This window comes from Halyomorpha halys, unplaced genomic scaffold (genome assembly GCF_000696795.3).
Source record: "Halyomorpha halys isolate HHAL.00 unplaced genomic scaffold, Hhal_1.1 Scaffold507.1, whole genome shotgun sequence".
Taxonomy (NCBI): Eukaryota; Metazoa; Arthropoda; class Insecta; order Hemiptera; family Pentatomidae; genus Halyomorpha; species Halyomorpha halys.
In genome coordinates this window covers 253,924-275,618 of record NW_027105013.1, presented here as the reverse complement: position 1 = coordinate 275,618, position 21,695 = coordinate 253,924, and the positions used below count along the sequence as shown (strand labels likewise).

General features: G+C 30.0%; 2 protein-coding genes across 6 annotated transcripts in view; both read left to right on the top strand.

Moving 5' to 3' along the window:
• The window catches only part of ed (echinoid), a 470,092-nt gene extending 456,120 nt beyond the window's left edge, over nucleotides 1–13,972 (top strand). Inside the window, exons 5-17 of one of the 5 annotated variants that reach the window (XM_067047440.1) lie at nucleotides 3,720–4,608; nucleotides 4,952–5,103; nucleotides 5,188–5,346; nucleotides 6,107–6,684; nucleotides 6,773–6,925; nucleotides 7,660–7,933; nucleotides 8,016–8,190; nucleotides 8,811–8,995; nucleotides 9,067–9,102; nucleotides 9,181–9,369; nucleotides 10,414–10,563; nucleotides 10,796–10,813; nucleotides 11,959–12,098. In XM_067047440.1, the coding sequence (XP_066903541.1) occupies nucleotides 3,720–4,608; nucleotides 4,952–5,103; nucleotides 5,188–5,346; nucleotides 6,107–6,684; nucleotides 6,773–6,925; nucleotides 7,660–7,933; nucleotides 8,016–8,190; nucleotides 8,811–8,995; nucleotides 9,067–9,102; nucleotides 9,181–9,369; nucleotides 10,414–10,563; nucleotides 10,796–10,813; nucleotides 11,959–11,960 (2,960 nt within the window). In that variant the 3' untranslated portion in view covers nucleotides 11,961–12,098. Of the gene's footprint in view, nucleotides 1–3,719; nucleotides 4,609–4,951; nucleotides 5,104–5,187; nucleotides 5,347–6,106; nucleotides 6,685–6,772; nucleotides 6,926–7,659; nucleotides 7,934–8,015; nucleotides 8,191–8,810; nucleotides 8,996–9,066; nucleotides 9,103–9,180; nucleotides 9,370–10,413; nucleotides 10,564–10,795; nucleotides 10,814–11,958 lie in introns of all 5 variants that reach the window. The other 4 variants (XM_067047430.1, XM_067047419.1, XM_067047445.1 and 1 more) reach the window with 4 other exon arrangements.
• A 6,686-nt stretch (nucleotides 13,973–20,658) lies between these two features.
• LOC106683715 (formin-2) overlaps nucleotides 20,659–21,695 on the top strand; it is a 56,041-nt gene continuing 55,004 nt past the window's right edge. The window contains exon 1 of the mRNA XM_067047401.1: nucleotides 20,659–20,746. The gene's annotated coding sequence lies outside the window, so the exon portion shown is untranslated. The remainder of the gene's footprint in view (nucleotides 20,747–21,695) is intronic.

Below are 21,695 nucleotides of genomic sequence, written 5' to 3'. Positions count from 1 at the left end.
ATATATATATAGAGAGAGAGAGAGAGAGCGTGGAGATTAGTAGGCTGTGGTAGAGGAGGCCATACACATATATATGTATATACCCAAAGAGGATATCCAAGATGATGCTATGTGGAAAACCAGATGAGTTTTTATTTAATAAATAATTACCTTGTCTCAAGAAATTGAAATAATATAATTAAAATAATTATTGTATTTTTATTATATGCACACAAACACAACGTTAATCAATGTTCAATTAAGTGGCGTTTAACACCAGATTGATGTTTTCATTGAAATAGTCTAACACTGCTTGAACGACGAATTTATAGAATATCTTACTCTAAAGAACCTTTAATGTTGTTCATTTGAAATATATAAACAGTTCTCACTATTGCCTATAAAAAACAATGGATACAAACCAAATTTGATAAATAATTAAAGGAGAAAAGAAGGAAAAATAGAGACGATAGTTCGAGTCGGAATAAGACAGTTGATATTCGTTATTTTCACCTCCCGAAACCCCCAAAATACCAATTTTTATAGTAATTTGTGCAATGCGCACACCGCAACATATATATATATATATATATATGTTTTAAATCTGATTTTCGTTTTATTTAATTAATTCGAGTATTCACTACTCACTTTTCAAGAATATATGTTATCTAAATTAATATTAATATAGCTTTGGAATATGTTACCGTGTAATAATTGAAGAAGAAAATTCCTTAACATAGCAATGCAAATGATATGCGTTCAGAGCGGTAGGTAGAGAACGCTGGTTGGTATGAATTTACATATGGTTATCCACATTTATGCCGAGTGTGTCAGTTTAGCAAGCCTAGTGTAGCAAACCAAACCGTTCGTCTTCACCAAGTCTAATTAGAGAAAATGGCTATAACCACTACTCACTCCAATATGATTCTATTTCAAAGCTTCATTTATCTCTACGGTATCAGTAATTAACCTAAGATATGTCTTTAAATATATATGTAAAATTATTTGGATTCGTTGATCTGTCCTGTCATAAAATATTTTTATCAAACAGTGAGCCCGGTTAACTCTTTTTAATTTGATAGAATCATGATGAGTTGTAGATAGTTGACCGTAGATTAATGATTGGTGAGGTTTGTCGGGCGGTGCGGTCAGCAAAGAACAACTGCAGTTGCAGGCCCACCTTCTACGCCAGAACCCTTGATGAAGACCTGAAACTCAGGTCGAAACGTCGGCATAAAATAAATAAATATGGTTTTATTTATTTATGTTGTTCTTTGCTGACCGCACCCCCCGACAAACTTCTCCAATCATTAATGAATCATGATTTGTGATAAGCCTAAGATTACAAGTGATAATTTTCCGAAAAAAAGATTTTTTTTTCCTGCCTTAATTGAGCATTTATGCAAATATATAGATTTATAAAATTAAATCTGTACCTCTACAACTCATGAAGGAAGTATTATAACTAGACCAACAGTTGTGCAAGGAGGTTATCTAGTCAGAACCGCGTTTGGCCGTCAGATTTTTACCCAATTAAGGGTAAAATTCACCCAACTTCGTGAGGCTGGGTGTACCCCGGAGGGATACCGAACCCACAGTGCTGACTCATGGCTACAATGAAACAGAAAATAATTGGAGTTAGTAGCACAGTGTCTTACCACTGAGCTACTCGCTTTATACAAAGAACTAACTAGTACAAGCTGGAAGATTATTGATTGACCGTGTGTAAAGATGAAAGGAATATGGTCCGGGTGCGGTAAAAAAAAAAAAAACTCAAATAGTAGAAATATACTATTTTAAATAGTATTAATATTAATATAATATTAATATTAATAATATTAGTATTAATTAATAATATTTTAAATACTATTATAAAATAGTATATTTCTATTTGAATTTTTTTTTTACCGCACCCGGACCATATTCCTTTCATTAACTAGTACAAGATTTGCAGAGGAAATAGTTCAAAAAGTAATTTACTAGATATCCTTACTTTATTAGGAAAATCATATATTTCTTCTTCAAAATTTATTATTTTTTTTTTTTTTATTACATCAGTTCCTAACGTCGTGGTAAGTTCATTATTTATAAATTTTAATGTATTGATCACACGAGCATGGGTGAACCCATTGAGGGTTATTAATATTACTAGCATACCCGGCAATGCTTCGCTATTACTATATTTCAGTATATACTTTAATTGAATACTATTGAAACTTTGATATCAATAAATGTATAGATGAAGTGATAAGACTGTAACTAGAGTTACATAAATGGTAACAGCTAACTTCGCTGTATAATCGTTAATACTTGTCCCATTTAGGTCTTTCTCTTATTCTTTTAGACGATTTGATTATCTATGATGTTGCCTGTCCCGTAATGTTTAGTTGGCACTGATCAGAATAGTTAAGTTGTAACTGTCAATAAATAAATAAAATGTAAAAATTTAAAAAAATGTGTTTCAGTGCCAAAGTAAATTCAGGAAAAAATTAGAACCCTTTAAAAAATTCTGGATTTCACTCCTTTAGATGACATCGCCGATGTGCATAGAAAACACTTCAGATTTTGGTCCGATCTTTGCCGCAGATCTTTGCCGCACTTTTGTCGGTGACAGATTATTTTGGCTTTGATTTGAAATTAGAGAGATGAGACCGGGGCAATGAATATCTGGTCGACATCTCCATATCAATGCTTGCCGCTGCGTCAAACCGCCGCATCGCTTTGCAAGTATAAACGTTTACCCGTCGGTTCATCTCCGCCTGAAATCCCATCGTTTGTCACAGCTTCCTCATAAATCACTTATAAATAATTCTGCCCACTGTTTTGATATTACTCCATTTGAGCAAACTGTATATTTGTTTAATTTGTTTGAAATAATGAAAAAAAAAAAGAAGTGAAATAAGACCTATTGAATCGATGTAAAAGGATGAATTATTTATTACATAATTCATCGCAACATTAATTTTGATTTTCTATAATGACATTTTTAAAAAAAATTTAGTGAGTTATATGTACATCTAAAATATAAACTTTAACAACAGTAGTATTTTATAATCTGTTTTGTAAAGTCACAAGAAACAATATTTTTATTAGCAATTTGTCACATCAACACATTTGATGATACAATAGTTGATTTCAGACTTAGAGAAAGGTATATACTAGAGGGAGTAAGCTGGCAGAAAAAGTGAAGCCAAAAAGGCGGATCTTATGTGCCTTTCAGAGGTGTGGCAGAGGAGCAGAGGAAGAGTATGAGCCAATCACTGGCTGCCTTCTGTTTCTGTTTACATAACAATGGCGGAAATTCCTGCTAACCTCAACAATGTAAACCTTAGCACCATGGGCATGACCATTTTGGCTTCACTTTTGCTTTGAAAAAGAGTAAGGTTATGCCATGCCCTGGATTTCCTCTGGTACAGCCTTGAAATGCCTTTGGAGCCTTACAAGCCCACCTTTTTGTCTTCACTTAGCCTAAATGCTTACCACATCCTTACTCCTAGGTTTCTGGTTTTGGGAGGTTAGCTGAGGACTAGCCAATATTTATAAATAATTATCTAATTTCATTTATCCAAACAGCAACAAATAAATAAACAATAGTAACAAAACTTAACTTTAATAAAATAAAAAATATAAGACCTGTATAAAGATAATGCTGCATTTACTAACCTTTAGTGAAGCATTTACTTATAAGTTTTTATTATTTGTATAATTTTTTAATTAATTTCTGCTATTTTTCATTTCAGATTACCCACGAGTTGATGTTGGACCTGATAATCCTATCCGCATTGAGAGAGATGGTACTGCAGTACTTCAGTGTAATGTTGATTCAAAACCAAGAGTGAATAATGTGAGATGGATCAGGGATGGGAGATTTATTTCTACTTCTTTCAAACATACTATTCAGAAAGTGACCATACAAGATTCAGGAAAATACAGATGTTCAGCTGATAATGGCCTCGGCCAATCAAAAGAGGCTGAAGTCTACCTCGATGTCCAATATCCTCCTCAAGTTACAGTTGAAAGCGGCCCTGGAGTAGCAAAACAGAAGGAAGCTGAAGAAGGAGAAAGTATTACAATTAAATGTAACGTATCTGCGAATCCTCCTCCAATTACAATTGAATGGTTACGTGATGGAAGACCAGATTTCAGGCAAAACGGTGAAGTATTGAAACTGAATAGAGTTTCCGCAGATAATGCAGGAACATATATCTGCAGAGCTGCCAATGTTCTCAATCCTACTTCCCCCTCCAGGCAGAGAATCAACAAGGTCGGTAATGACTCAGTGACTCTCCTTGTACGGCACAGACCTGGCAAAGCTCAAATTACTCCTGACAGGCCGATCGCTTCTGAAGGAAATGGTGTCACTCTTACATGTTCTGCTACTCCTCCGGGCTGGCCAACACCTCAATACAGATGGTGGCGAGAGCTTGAAGATGCAACTCCATCAACACAGATTACTGTACTGGCCACTGGTCCTAAATATAATATACCGTCTGCACATCTTGGCAGTGAAGGGAAATATCACTGTGAAGCAAATAACGAAATGGGCCATGGTGAAAAGGCGACTGTTGTTCTTACTGTGTATCAGCCACCTCGATTCCTTGTTAAGCTGCAACCTCATGTCACAAAAAGGTATTTATTTATATGATATTTAAAATTATTTTTTAATTTAGTGAATGTAAATTTTAGCGCAGAATAGCTCCAGTTCAAATCATGACTGAAACTTTGCTGGTTAAGGGTGGTCAAGTGGATTAATAAAGAGCAAAGGAAGAAGAAAAAAATAGTTTTTATAATGTAATTTTAATGATAGCATAAATGCTGGAATCAGTCTCTAAAATTATCCATAGAACTTTATTTTTTCAATCCTGATATAGTCCAAGGAGCTAGTCTAGGAGCGTTATTTAATAGTCACTTTGAAGAATGAAAAGTTATATTACTATTGTAACCTTGTCATAATTCTCGTTCATTATTTCAGGATCGGTGATAAAGACTTCAGTATTACATGTGGTGCACAAGGAAAACCGAAACCTTCAATCAGGTGGTTAAAAGATGGCAAAGAAATTATTCCTAAAGGTGGAAATGATCTTACTAGCAAACTTTTTGATATTTCAACCGATGAATCAGCAGGTAAATAAATAGATACTCATTAAATTTATTTGTAACATTTTAATATCATTTATAAATATTTAAATTATAATTGTAATCTTACAGGACGTAATCAAGTTTATACAGTTCAGAGTACATTAAGGTTTGAAGGGCGTGGTCGCCCTGAAGGTGATCAGTTGATTCCAGCTGACAGAGGAGTCTACGCCTGTATTTTTGAAAATGAAGTTAAAAGAGCAGAAACAACTATGCACCTCAGAATAGAGCGTAAGTATTTACATCTTGAATTTTATAATGAAAAAAAGTATATTTATATATAGTGCATGACCCAAATAAGGTTCATCTAATCTGTTTTTACAGCGCCTTATTTATATTATTTTATGTTTTACATAGGTTAAATTTTTATTTCTAAAGTTTTATCCAGTTTTAAAGTATTTTTTTCAGAATTTCATGTTAGCAGTAATTTTCACAAGTAGTTTTTAGGAATTTTGTTGCTGGAAAGATATAGATGATGCCTGATTATAGAATGAATTGAAATTATATTGACATTTTAAACACAAATCATATCTTTTAATTTCTAATTTAACTCAAAGAATATTTTTGAAGTTATAGTCCTATCAGAACTCTAAATAAAATTGGTGATTTCCTAAAATAATTTTCATTCCTTTAGGCCTTAAAATAAACCTTAAAAAAGGCCTTAGGCAATTCTGAAGCTGAGAGAATATACACCATATACCCATTACAGTTCTTTGGACGGTAATAAATAAAAATATAGCTACCTCTAAATGTATTTGTATTTATATCTAACAACACACTTATGTCATATATTAAACAACTGAAGATCAACAATGCAAAATCATCCCAAATTTGCTGTAATTTCAGGTTTAGCCTCTAAATTTCAATAAAATTGAAATATATATATTATTTTAACAAAGACATAAAATGGCTAATGGGTCTTATTATAGGTATGGGTTACTTAACTTTCATATATACTTCATCATTTAACTATAAATATTGTTTGTTACAGATGAGCCAATCACATTACACAGGTACAATAAAGTAGCTTACGACCTTCGAGAAACTGCTGAAGTAATCTGTAAAGTGCAAGCTTATCCAAGGCCAGAATTTCAATGGAGTTATTCGACCAACACTGCTCCCCTTCTTGCTGGAGCAGACGGCCACTACGAGATAAACACTACTGTAAACGAAAGTGGAGGAGACATTTATACAAGTGTACTCCAGATTTCTCATTTAAGAACTGCCGATTATGGTGAATATAATTGTCGAGTTGCAAATACCCTTGGAAGCGTCAAAACCCAAATCAGACTCCAACCAAAAGGACCGCCAGAAAAACCAGAGGACCTTACTGCTATAGATATTGGTCATTCATACATCACACTTCAATGGACACCTGGCTTTAACGGAGGGCTTACGAGTACAAAATATTTTATTTCCTATAAGAGGGTCCTTACAATGCACAATGATGATTGCTACACTCCGAGGAAACCAGGGAGCGGTGCTGAGAGTTGGCATGAGTTCGACTGCCAGACGAAAAATCCATGCAACGTAACTAGTCTTGAGCAGCATCAAAGTTATCTGTTTAAGGTAAAGTTGTTAAAATATTTTTCTAAATTTTTTAAATAACATTATGTTGATCTACAGATTGCTTTAATAAATTTATTTATTTTTATAGGTGAAAGCATACAATACTAAAGGACAAAGTAATTTTTCTGATGAAACAGCTGCTATGACCAAGGTTGATAGGATACCGGCACCTCAGAGGGTTACTTTTGATCCAGAATCGCATGAGCTTACAATTAATATTGCAGCTACTTGTCTGCAGTTGGTAAGTTAAATTATTAAATAACATATATATATCTAAAACTCAACAAAAATAAAAAATGGAGATTTAAGCCCAGTTTTTACTTTGAATCAATCTCCGTGCATTCCTGTTGATAAACTAATAGAAAAACATTTTCTAAACTTAAAATAAAGCTATTGGAGTATTATCAATAAGTAAATTCTCCACATGTTTGTATCATGTCATTATATCACTTACAGCAAATTTACTTGTTGCATATATTTCTATACAAGTGTAAATAACAATAAAGAAATTATTTTTAAAATAAAAAATAAAGCTTTGGAAATTCTGTACTTCTGTAAAGATTTGTCAATCCATCTTGACATTAGCCATATAACTTGTTAAATCTATTTGATTTGGCTGCAGAATTTGTGAAATCCAGTCTCTTTCCTTTTATGTTCTTTTTATATCTATCAGCCTCTTATCGATTTTTGTCAAGTATTTTTCATCTTGAAAAACTTAATAATTCCTTAATATAGCAGTAGAGCTCAGTACATCCAAACAAAAAAAGTACTTATGACATTGGATTCAGAGCGAAATTTTATATTAAAATGACAATTTTCAAGTAATCAGCTTGAAAATAAACTACATAAGTTTTTCACTTTCTGAAAAAAAATCAGTATGGCACATAATAAGTTTTGTGTCTGGCCGACTTATATATTATGCCTTATAAAATTATAAGGCTCTTGAATTTTTTTAATATTTTATACTTTTCATAGGTCGCTATGGTCGAAGTATCTACAAGTGTCTACGAACACGAATGGAGACTTGTGGAAACGATGTCAATATCACCTTCTGGTGCTTCGTCAAGAAAAGAAGCAACAATACTCTCCTTGATGCCCAGACGAGCTGCCAAGACATCAGGAAGGTCCCTTGAAATGCCGAGTGAAGAAAATATTCTTGATGACCACAATTCGGACTCTGTCAGAGTTAGGGTCAGATATTGCCTTCAATCTAACAAAGATACATGCGGAGACTATACAGAAGCAGAAAGTAATTAATTTTTGTTTTAAATGATTACTATTGTTTGATTTTATTTTTTTATTTATATTATTAAATATTTTAATATTTTTAGTTGGTCCAGCATTCATAAAGGAAGCTTCAACAATTGCGATGCCAACTTTAGTTGCTATTGTTGTGTCTTGTGTTATTTTCATACTCTTCAGTGCTCTGGCTGTCGTCTTTTGCTGCTGTAGAAAGACTCAAGTGAAGAAGGCAACTGGAAAAGACTACGAAATGGAAACCTCAACGTAAGTAATTTTAGATTAAAGTGTGAAAATTTTTTTAATTAGCAATTCGTTGCATGAAGTTTTTAGTATGCTTCAAGTAAGTGGTTGGCAAACTGGGATTGGACAGATATTGCTTTTTGTCTTCCAGATAGTGATGGTCTAGTAGAAATGGGGTGGGTGGGGGTCACTACTGAAAGGGTATGCCTAAACTCTGAATAAAGTGATAAGTCAGTGAGTAAAAACAGCATATTCCCAGACAGCTCCCATGCTTCATTATACGCCATAACAATCTCTTAAATGCTTCTAAATTTTACATAACAAGTTCTAAATTTTAATCACAAAATACTAGATAACTTACAGTTAAAATAAAAATAAACTTATATTTAATATAATTAAACAAATTGGAAAGTAAATAATAAAAAAATTAAATTAAAAATAATCAAAATGTTGGCCTTTAACAAGGAGAATAATTTCTTTTAAGTAAGATGCAAACTGAAATCAAAAATTATGATAAGACAAAAAAAAATATCATCTATGCTCTTAAGAGCTTACTTTAGTTGTAATACTGTAAGATAGTTGTAATTTTTTTTCTATTATTTATTATTGTTATCTAAATACTTAACAATTGTTCACTATTTTAGTGTACATCCAAGTATTGTTCAACAAGCACCGCCACCATACTATCCTGCATCCGGAATGGAAAACAAAGCTCTTGAGCATTCAATGGATCTTGCTCTGGATGACAACAAACAAACAGCTATCTATGCTTCTCAAAACAGTTACGGATACCACGTCAGCCAGCCGACACACACTAATGGAGGAGAATGTAAGTAGCATATTAATAACTTCTATGAGCCATTTGTTTTAAGATATGTTTCTATCTACCGATTTAAAAAGGGGGTTATTTTACAGCCAGCATTGAAAAGGCTGAAGGTGAGATTGCTTGAAAGACAACAATTGAATAACTTATTAATTATTGCCTAGTAACAGTTTATATTTTTGTTTAAAAAGTTAATCATTATCCAGGGGTCAACATGGGGTACATGGAAAACAGCTACTCCAATTCCAATAATGGTGGCTCAGTCAACTCCCAGGACTCTCTTTGGCAGATGAAGATGGCAGCACAGGCAAACAACGCCGCCAACTTAGCAGCTTCACAGGAACATCATCATCATCACATAAGCGACAGGAATCATTATGGTATATCAGTATAGTGCACTAGATAAGCATGCTATTTACAAAACTGTTAACTGTTATAAATTTATGTGTAACTGCTCTATAAAGTTATTTTTAATCAACAATTTAAAGTACTCATTGTGATAAATAGACTATCGCGGGCCTGTATATGGCATACATTTCAATGTGTTTTTGAGAAATAAAATACTATTATTAAGTTAAAGTAAAATTAATTTTTAAAAACAAACTGTTATTAGTGTATTTCTATTTTCACAGCTATTTATTTATTTTTTTATTGCTAGTTTGTAATTAGCATGTGAGTGTGTGTATATGGTTTTATATAGATCCAAATGCTTAGATTATTTCTAGATTTAGCGATTTGTTGACTGTACAGCATCAATTATTATTCATAACAAAATAAAATGATTTTTTATTTTAGTATAATAAAATTGAAATTCAGATGTTCCAAGTAACAAAAAAAATTATCTTCAATGTTAGCGAAGATAATACAGTAAATATTAAATAATTAATGAACTTATATTTTTTTTAAAATAATAGTACTAATACATTTTTAAGCACACATGGAATAGTGAAAATCAGTGGTTAATTTATCTCAATTAGTTGATACTAAAAATAATAGTTACGATAAGGGCACATAAGTATTAGTTATTGTTACTCATTATTTTTTTACTAAAAATTATTTTTAAAACTATAACAATCATAATAGTCCAATTAAACTGAATAAAAAATAAAGACAAATAAAATTAAAATATCGACTTCAAAAATCACTTATAAAGATTAAAATAATTTTTTGAAAAGTTATTATCCAAATAGCAAGGAAGCTATAACTTTTTTTAATATTTTGAAAGAGAATTAAGCTAAAGTTGATTTTTGGGTATGCTTAATTAGTTTAATGATTACTTAACTTAACTGCTGTTACAAATATGTTTTGATGCTCTCCAGTTCTTTTTATTTTTTTTTATTTTTTAACAGAAGCTTTTCTTCTGCACTAGTTACTTTTGTTTTGTGTAGCGCATGTTGTACAATGTAGTTTGATATCCCCTGTAGGTGTGTACGACCCTCTCACTCATGGCGGTTATGGAGGAGTTGACGACTACGCTCCTTACCCACACCTCCTGCCCCCGGCAACACCGGACTACTCACGTAGCAACAACCCCTCACGCCAGGAGTACCCTCAAGACCGCCAGCACCATATTGGTACATACTGTTAATACCACTCCTTGTTAATATAACACTCCTTTCTGCTCATACCCTTTGTCTCAACATCACATCCTTTAGCAATTGAATGGCACAGTATTAGATAGTCAGTGTTTTGGTAAACATTTTTTTTATGCCTATACTGCACTTATGAAAATATAAATATATTTTGATATTGTTAAAAAATCTCTAATTCAACCTTGAAATTCTTTTTTCATTAACGCATTGCTAGCTAAGGACACAATTCTATGTAAGTTTTATTGTTTTATTATTATTAAATTTGTTTGTTAGAGGTAAATATTTTTACACAATTTTGAAATGTTTTGGCATACATTGAGAATGAATCATATTTTGAGAAAAGTTTAATATTTTAAGAACAATAATTCAAATAACAAGTTAAAAAATATATAAATGCTGCAATGATGTCAGGCCAATGACTAGATTCAAAAGTATCAAAGTTTTTTAATTGGATTCCAGATATTAAGAATATATTTATGACCTTTTACATTTTATACTGAAGGCAGGATGATACTGTACGTTTTATACAGAAGGATGATAAAAATTTGTAAACTCAGATGGTTAAACAAAAATAGTTTTTGTAGGAAGATAGTCTGGGTGGCAGTCAATAAAGCTATCAAAATAGTTTTCTTCTACTACTTTGATACTTTTATTGACTGCCATATCTGCTCTTCTGGTACAAATGAAAGCCATTAAATTTAAGGATAACAGTGTGATTTGCTATACTTTAAACTAGGAAGTTAAATATGAGAAGAGTTATTTTAAAAATAACCCAAGTAGCGACAGTTAGCAGTCACTCTCAGCCTCTATGACAGAGATGGGCAAAATTTAGTTATAGTTGAAACTAATAACTAATTTTTGCCCTACTCTGCTCTATGGTGGGAAGCATCAGCAAAAATATACCTTCATCTGTAAGATAATTTATGCTTCCTGTCTTATTCCTTTCGTATTACAAAAATAGACTTGGTTACTCAGTGAAATAAATACCTCATATACTTTCATATTTAAAAAAAAATTAGTTTTTACAAGTTCTAATTGAAGGTCTCATAGCAAGAATATACTGTATTATTATTCAGCAATTTCAAACAATTTTAATGTTTTATATAGCTCACATTACATAATATTATAGATAAATATGTTGGAATTATGGTGTTAGACAAATTAACATGATAAATATCATTATAGAGAAACAAAGATGCATTTTGGCACAAAACTCTAATCATCTTAAGAATTGTGGCTTATCACATTCTTGCTCGAAGCCATTCAATTGTATTCTAACCTGATCATTCAACATCATGTTATATGATTTTAATTTAGGTTATAACATACGATCTTATATTATGTGATTGTACTGATTTGTTTTTATGATTTTTTTAGAAAGCCCTTATCATGACGTAAATGGATTGCCGAACCCCTACCTTGATCATCACATGATGATGGACCCAGAGGACAACCTTAAGCAACAACCTCCCCCACAACACATGCAAATGACTTTTGATGAAACGCTTGAGTCCGGGTATTCCACTCCTAATTCACGTGCCGGTCGCATGATACGAGAGATAATTGTCTGAATCTGTCTTCTAAAATCTGATTAAAAATGTCTGTACTTAATAACAAGAAAAAGAAAAAAATCGGACTCTCATATGAGACAAAGACCATATTGTCCAGTGTTTTGTATATATATATATTTCATGGACAGAGATTATTTTTTCCATATTTGTGCATGTATATAATTATATTTTGTATATATATAAGGTGGTGTAATGTTGAAAACTGAATGGGATAGATGAAAGGTTTATCAAAGAGAGATTTTACATTGTTTATATATACATATATATATATATATGTTTTTGAAATTTTCTCTGAATATTTTTAAAAATTTTAAACAAAGTTTTATGAATTATATCTCGTGCTCCGTTTTGTAGTTGTATGTGAATTTTAAAATATCACGTAGTTGACATAATCAGTGTTTGCATGCGACGTTTTCATTACGATGACAAAATTATTTTTTTAAATTCGAAGTGTCTATCCCTCGTGTGTTTTAAAGTGTTAATATATATATTGATGTGATATAACGTTCAAAGTATTTAAATGTTTGCACTGTTAAGCAAGCTCTTAAACACACATACTTTCAATGTATTTTAGACATGTTTTACATAATTAAGTGTTATCAATGGAGGATTAAAGCACCCTCCGGTTATGTATTATTAGTGCCATTTTATTTCGAAAAGGGCTTATGGTTAATTATGTTTGGACGAAACGTAAATATCGCCTGTTTTCTCATTATTTATTGCAAAAGGTAAAATTATGAGAAAGTCAGCAAAGAGAGTTACGTTCTAATGCTCAATCGTGTACAGGTAGGTTTAGAGACTTGTTGCTAGTCAGCAGGAAAGTTCTGTTAATTTTATATCTTTTTTTTAGTTCTATTATAAAATTTATTGTAAAAATTTGTTGTTTTTACTTTTTTGCCTCTTGTTATTATTTATATATAAAAATGGCAGAAATTTAAAAGAAACTCATTTTGTGCAATTGTGCTAAATAGTAGTAGAATTTTTTTTGTTCATGTTTTATTTTATTAACAATATTTAAATCTTATAGTTTGGGAAGCGAACACATTAGGTTAAAAATATTTTTGTGAAAAAGAAAAAAATTATGTGATATGTGTTAAACATCACAGAGATGTGGTCTACATGAAATTTTCAGCTTCGCAAATTAATGGATTTAAATTATACATGTAAATAATTGTGTATGTTCAATTAATTCTTAATGTAATTTAATGTCACTATGTAAATAAAGTTACTGTATGCATATGAAGTTTTATCTTGTTGATTTCAGTGTCATGATTGTCCTGAATTCAATGTTTTTTGTAAGCAATTAATTCTTAAGGTAAAGTCTGTGTAATGTTTTTTAGTATTTTAAATTGATGATTTAAAATAGCTTTTGCACATTGTTGATCAGGAAATCCGATCTGGAAAACGGTCCAGTTTGTTGCTTTCATAAGAACGAAAAGGACCTTGGAGTTTAAGAATTTTATTGAATTAAATGTAAATGTGTGCAAATAATAATAAAAAGAAACAAAATATATAGTTTTAATAAGTTGATCTGATGGGAACTGGAAATGTGTTTTTGATGATATATTATGTCTGTATGTTCATATAACCTAAAATAACCTCTACATGAAGAAGCCACTTATGGTGGATAAGTATTTTGTCTTTTAACGCATGTTGGTTCTTGATGTGGCTGTTTAATGTCTATTTCTCGTAAGACTAAGTGGATATTTTGTCATACATAGATTTGTATATTTGTTTCAATAGTTTTACGACTAAAAAAAAAAAAAAAATAAGAATGAATTATGTGTCTTTTAGATATTTTATTAAATGTATAGAAACATGAGGACATTTTATGAACGCAATGTTTTGGATCTCATATTTTTTTTTTTGTATATTATTTTTTATTTTTTCATGAAAATATCTTAAATATTTAAATGTTGATAATTTTGTTTTAATTTTTTTTTTGTACTAACTTCTACAGATTTTTGGTCTTTTTTATATTTTGTACTTAATTGTTTCTGTGAAGCTTATGTACAGATTGAAGTTATACATTTAAATATAATACATTTTTGTAATTTTTTTTTTTCATTGAATATCTTACATTATTTAATCCTTTCTATTTTATTTTTAGATAGGTTTATTCGAATATCCCTCCCGGTTTAAAGTTTAAGACCACCTCAATTTTTTGAGAAAATTTGATACATTAAATTAAAATAGTGAGGTGTTAGTAGTTTACCGTAGATTGATATGAGGAGAAGATGGTCTGAGTTGTGGTCAGCCTCACAAATAAGCAAAACTTGTTTATTTGTGCCAACGTTTTGACCTGAATTTCAGGCCTTAATGAGGGATGAAAAACAAAATGAGATAATAACCTTTAATCATAGAAAAATAAAATTATAACAAACAAACTTATATTTCTTATATTAACAAACTAATATTTCCAAGTTTGTCTGTTATAATTTTATTTTTCTCTGAATTAAGGTTGTTATCTCATTTTCTTTTTCAGCCCTAATGAAGGTCTGAAAATCAGGCTGAAACTCCGCAAAAATAAATAAGTTTTGATAATTTGTGTCTCTTTGCTGTAAAATTCCTGTTACACTTGAATATCAAGAATTTAAAGAATTTTTTCTTTCAATTAATGGATAAATCATTTGTAGAATGTTTCATATAAATTTCAAATATAAAAAAATTAATATTGGAAGAAGTTAGTTGTTCGTATGAAGTAGATTTTAGGAAGATAGCCTGGATGGTGGTCAATAAAGATACAAAAATAGTAAAAGAAAACTATTTATTGTTAACCAGTGTTTCGCACAATAAACGATTGTAGTAGAAAGGACAACTGGAAATTGGTGGACAACAGCCCTGCAAAGTGGGGAGAAATATTAGTTAACATTAAATAGTTTTCTTTTACTATTTTGATACCTTTATCGACTGCCACCCGGACTATCTTCCTACAATATACTTCATACAGTCAACTATCTACTTCCAATTTGAATAAACAAACACGGGGCCAGCAGTTGTCCTTTGTACTACAATCAGATAGCCCTGAAGAAGCCTTGCAAAGTGGTGCGAAACGTTGGTTAACAATATTAATATATTTCTCTTTACTATTTCGATACTTTTATTGACCACCACCCAGATTATCTTCCTACAAAATAAAAATTTAATGTTGACAAAACAACAAACCAAAGCTTAATAATGTAATAGATTATTGAAATATATTTTATCATTAGTTAAGAAATCTTATTTAAATCTACATAATACAAATATGTTTTTAGCTTTACATATGTTGGACGAAAACCATGTTAATAACTGTTTTCTTTATTATTGAAAATAATAACATTTTGACAGTTTAGACCAGGAGCCACCACCTTTTTTGATTACTGAACCCTAAAAATTTGCTGATTCTCTTATCAAGCTACTATATAAAAAAAATAATTTATTTTATTTTAACAAAATCAAATTCTCGTTTAAAGCAATAAGAAGAATGTTTTCATGATTGGCAAAATTATTAATATTTGATTCGAAATTTGTTCGTTTCAAAAATGATATTGCATTTGCTAAACTTTACTTACTGCATTATGATTACATGTGACATTGCAAAAAAAATGCATAAGAGTTGCTGTCAATAAATTAGCAATTGAATTACACTGATCCCTAATTATATTATACTGACCACTTTGATGACCTCAGGTTTAGAGAATTATTTCTACATTTAAATAGAAAACAGGTATACTGGCTAGTAAACTTAAATTAAAAAAAAAAATGTTTAGTTACTGCCCTGTTTGCTACATACTCACAAATTCAAAAAGTCATGATATAACACAATTAATAGCTGTCATAGCTGGACTCGAATACTTACCCAGGTATTCAGTAACTTTACCTACCAGTAGGAGTAATTTTATCATTTTATAAAACAAATCAGAAGAGACTTTTTTTATGCAACTGCATTAATTACAGTTAGTGCATTCTCCAAATATTTTAAATAAGATGATTATAACAGTAATTAAATACATTGTAAATTTAGGAAATATTCAGAACATTGTGCCTATCTTTAAAGCAAGGACCATGATAAATCTAAAATTCCAAACATGGGTAGTGCCTTTAAGTGCATGTTGTGTTCCTGTGATAATATTTTTCAAAACCAAACGTTTTTTTCTGAAATCAAGATTTTGTTAATTTATTTTAACAAATATCATGGAACTATTAGACCTACAGATGTCTATTTTCACTCCAATTGTAGTTAACATTAAGTGCACCACAAAGTAGGTAATATTGACTATTTTCTAATGTGTAGAAGTTTCAACAGCCCAAAATAAATACAAAATATTGATTTCGGTTTCAAGAAGTTTATTTTTTGATAACTATATCTATTAATTAGTGTTGTTTCTCATTTCCTTTTATATAAACATCTACAGTGGGTCAAAAAAGTATTTGCACACTCCCCTTTTTCTATTAATTTCATTTTAATTAGGATTAAGATATTTTCCAGGACTAATATTTAATTCATGAGTGGGCCTTGAAAATAAGATTCTATAAGCAATTAATATTTGAAATTCAAAGATGAGTTAGAAGTAATCATACGAAAAGTAAATTTTCAGGGTCAAAAAAGTAATGGCACAATTTTAAATGTTTACCATTAGCTCTAGCCAAAACAAATAAATCATTTTTCTTTCAATAGGGAAGTAATAAGGATTAAAAATGATAAAATTTTAACAATAAAACTCAGTATTTGTTCAATATTTGCTATGGAATCATGGTTAAAAAATTGAACATGGTGTTTCTAAAAAAAAAATTATGATAGTAATTAAATTATATTCTAAAGAATTTAGCTAATAATAAGTTTCAATATTGTTTGAAATAGTATTAAAAAGTTCTGGAATACTGGTTCGATTTTAAACAAACCTCGTTCAGGAGGACTGTCAAAATTTATAAAAGAGAATAAAGGAACATACACCGGAATGTAGGGAGAGACCTTCATCATCAACTTCCAATACCACCATAATTTTATAAACAGTAAGAAATTTTATTCACAAATATAATTATTATGGTAGGGTTTGAAGGAAACAACCTTTTATTACTGGGATAAACTAAAAAAAAACAGCATGAGTTAGGCAAATAATTTGTTAATAAAGACTTGTAGCTCTGAAAAAAATGCTATTTTTTCAGATGGAAGTAAATTTAATATTTTCGGCTGTGGTGTTTGCAATTACATTTGGGGAACATCTAATACTGAGTTTCAGCCTCGACTTCTGAGGGCCACTGTGATACATGGAGATGGAAGAGTCCAAGTTTGTGGTTACAATAACTGCTTTTTTTTCTTCCAGGCTCTTTTACCAGAAAGAATGTATGTTGTGCAATGTTCAGAGGCTGCTTAAAACGCCACCACATTGGACATTAATGCTAAAGAGCAACTATAGTACTTATTAGACCTGAAAAAAATAAAATTTTGTTCAAAAAATGTGATAAAAGAAACTTTGTATGAGAAATTGCGTAAAATTGGTCAAGAAGTAACACAAAATCTTGTTTTGTCAATGCCTATAGGTTTGAATGATGACCTTATTTTATCACAACCTAAAAAGTTTAAGTAAAGTTTTAACAAATAAGGGACTGTGATAAATGAATTTTAATTTTTGTTTTAATGTGAAAATTGACTAATTAGAAATTGCTGATTTGACCTGAGCAGAATAGCCTGTATGAAGTTGAGCTTTTAAATCACTTAGTTCAAAAATTGTATTAAGATTGTACCTGAGGATGGCCGAATTGGCCGAAACGTCGGACTTGTAAATAAAATAAAATGTGTGTTGACTAAAATGGATAAAAATTAAATTATTTATCTAAGCAATTTTTTTTTTATTGGGTAATACAACTTGTTCTTAACTTATATATTTATTTCAGTCTGTGTAAAATTTTAATTTTATTATTTAAAGATTATTATGAAGAGAAGAAGATGGCCTCGTGACCTTATATTGTAAACTGTTTTTAGAGTTCTACTACTGGGTAGTATCATATATTTATGTCGTTATGATCAAATTTACTTGTTGTATTTTTTATTGTTGTATATATCAATAAATAAATTTTAAAAAAAATTATGAAGATTTTGAATGTGAGCCAACGTTTCGCCCCACTTTGCAGGGCTTCATCAGCGCTAAAAAGGCTAAAAACAACTAAAATAATGTAGCAAAGTTAGATATCAGATAACATCAAATAAACGTAAACTAAGGCTAAATATAATTTAAAATATGTGAAAATTTATATAAAAATGAATAAAGTAAATAAAATAATAATTTTTTACCTACCCAAGCACCGGTATTTTACCACCCAAAGTTAAACCCTTTTCGATATTTATCACACTTTTAATGACGCATTCTAGTGACAGATTAAATAACCTAGGTGATGAAGTATTGCCTTGTTTTAAACGCAAAACCAAACCTTGAATTTATCAGAAGAATGATTACTGGATTCGTACCTTAATAAACGTTTCAGTTATCACTAGGGATAGGATTTTTATGTGCTAAAAAATATGAAATATGTACATAAATATGTGCTAATAAATTGTCAAATATTTAAAAAAATATGTATTTATAAATTATGTATTATTCAACAATATAAATTACTAATTAATTAGTAATTTTATAACTTAAAAAAAGTTACATAAATATGTATTTATTATATATTATATGAATAATATTTTAAAGAAATTATGTTAAAATATGTACAAAAAATGTACTTAGAGAAAATATAGCTGTTCAATAACAAGATATTAATTAGTAATTGTAATTAAACTAGGGGAGTAAAACAAGACTAAGATGAGAAAGGACCATGGGAAGATGGGAAACAGAGAAAGGGATTGAGGAGTAAACAAACAAATTCTAGGAAAATGCTACAGGAATAAGAACCTTGCTCTTTTTAATTGATTCTGAGAAATTCTCGATGTAATTCTGTGTGAAAATTTATTATTGCCACTGCTTTTAATTTGTGTTCAAAGATGAAAATATAGAATTTTAACGCACTATTTATGATAAATGATAAATTTCACCTTTAAGTTCTTGTGTTCTCTTGAATTTTACGTAGTCGCCGCCAAAAATGTATTTACAATTGAACAAATAATTTAAGGAAATACGTGATTGAGGACAAAATATCTAAAAATATGTAAAAGATCACAAATATTTCAGAAAATATTTTATTTACAACAAAATATGTAAAAAAGGCCAAATATTTAAAAATATGTGAAATAAAAATTTTGGCAAGAAATGTCTTGAAACATCGTTAGGTACTAAGGAATCGAAGATATCATGGTCAGGTAAAAATATGTGAAAACATAAAAATCATATCCCTAGTTATCACATTCCTACGAAACGTAATAACTTCTTTGGTATTCCCTGTTAATCGGAATATTATACAGCTTCTAGCGGTCAATAGAATCGTAAGCCTTTTGAAATCTATATAAAGCTGATGAACTACTCCGTTGTATGCCAACTTTTTCTTAATATTTGATATAATGAAAACATTTGATCAATAGCTGATCGATTTCGCCTACAACCGCATTGGTAATCACCGATAATTTCTTCGAACTTAACGTAAATATTTTATAACATACAGAAAGGAGTGAGATTCCTCAATTGTTATTTCTATCCTTCGTCGGTTCCTTTTTGTGAACAGGAATAAATAGAAACTCCCTCCCTCCATTCCTTAGGCATTTCCTAAATTTCTTAATAACCAAATGATGTATGATAATATAACAAAACAAAAATAATTTAAATAAAAAATAAAAATGGTTGAGAAAATGTGACTCAACGAATGATACCTTGGTTTTTAAATTTTTTTTGTTTTATAATCGAACTTTATTTATTGGTAGATATTACAATCTGCCACACTGGTGTGGGCAATAGGTAATAGTGATGAATGATCACATTCATACTAAAATAAAATAAGAATGGAAAAAAAGTTCATAAAAATAAATAAAATCTCTATTAAAATATATACAAACAGAAAATGAATATAATCAAAATATGTGCATGAAAAAATAAATAAATAAAATAATGATAAAAATAAAAGAATCTCTAGTCACATTTACACTCTCATATATACAATATTTACACATTCGACCAGAGGATCCTTGAGCATACTCTATCCCCCACGTGTGGAGGGGTAGAGCAGAGCTCATAAGATCCAGTGGAGGCTGAGCAAGTGCGCTAATATTTTTTTTTTAAATAGTTCAAAAATATTGTTGATTTCTTTCATATTAAATAGCAGTAAATTCATGAAATAATTAAAATTAGCATTAATATGCTCTTATTTAATTCTAATTGCTATTCTCTTTATTTATTTTGTTTCGTATTTCCGTAATGATTTTTGTGTGTCAAATTAAAAATAGAAACGAGATAGTAATAATTGCATTTTTATCTTTCAGACAATAGATAAAGAAAGAAAATACAATACATTGTCAAAACTGAATTTCCTTATCTAGAGACAAGATAAGAAAGATTTGTTTGGAAAACATGTGGCCCCTCCGTCAGTGTGGTGGTGTTCACGTAGTGCAGTGTGCTCAGTTCTAGACATTGAATGTGTTATTTGTACTTAAGAAAATATTTTAGGATAAAACAAATCATAAGGTAATACATTATTATATAATTAAAAACTATTATATTTTTAGTTACAATAAAATATTATATAAAAAAGTAATTTATTTAAAACATTGATGACTCATATATTTGCCTAAGTATGAATCATGCTAATAGTAAAATACAATGAATCATTTTTACTTACTAAACGATAAAATTAGTTTAATAAAAATTTGATGATTTCTAATTACATATTAATAAGGATCTATATATTAATTTTTAGTTACTTTACTTTTAAGTTACTTCACAAAATTTGGAAGTAATTCACAGAATCTGAAAGTAAGTACTATACGTGGTTACATGAACAAATTCCCCTTATGAAAATAAATTTAGGAAATTTTTTATGGGCCAATGATTAGTGGCAAGAGAGAAACTAGTTGGTTTGTTTTGATATGATTTTTTTCTGTCTTCCGCTGTCTGCCGACCAGTATTCGTTGATCCGAAGTATTATTATTCAGACATTAACACAGCTTTACATTTTAAGCGACATACCGAAATTTCTATTTGTGTAGCTTTATTGTACTCTTTGAGGTGAACCATTTTAAATTTGCTTAAGTGTTGAGTTACACGGAAGAGTTCAAAATGTGAAAAGCAAGAAACATGCAACGATCTCTTGGTACAAGAGGCCAAGTGGAGAAAAAAAGGCAGTTATCTCATCCCAATTTTTGATTTCTTCAATGAAAAATAGTATAGTTACTAGTCAAAATTGATGTGTCTGCCAAGTATAGTCAGACAGAATAAAAAATGGTTACTTTTTTGAAAACGTTAAAAAAAAATAAATTTTTATACGGAGCACCATATCTTGAAAACTAACATCAATATTATTTAAAGTAGATTTAATTTGCTGAAATATGAGCTCTAATAGACCTATGTATGTTCAATAGTTCCCGAGATATACTTTTTTAAAAAGCACCATTTCATATAAAATGCATTAAAAAAT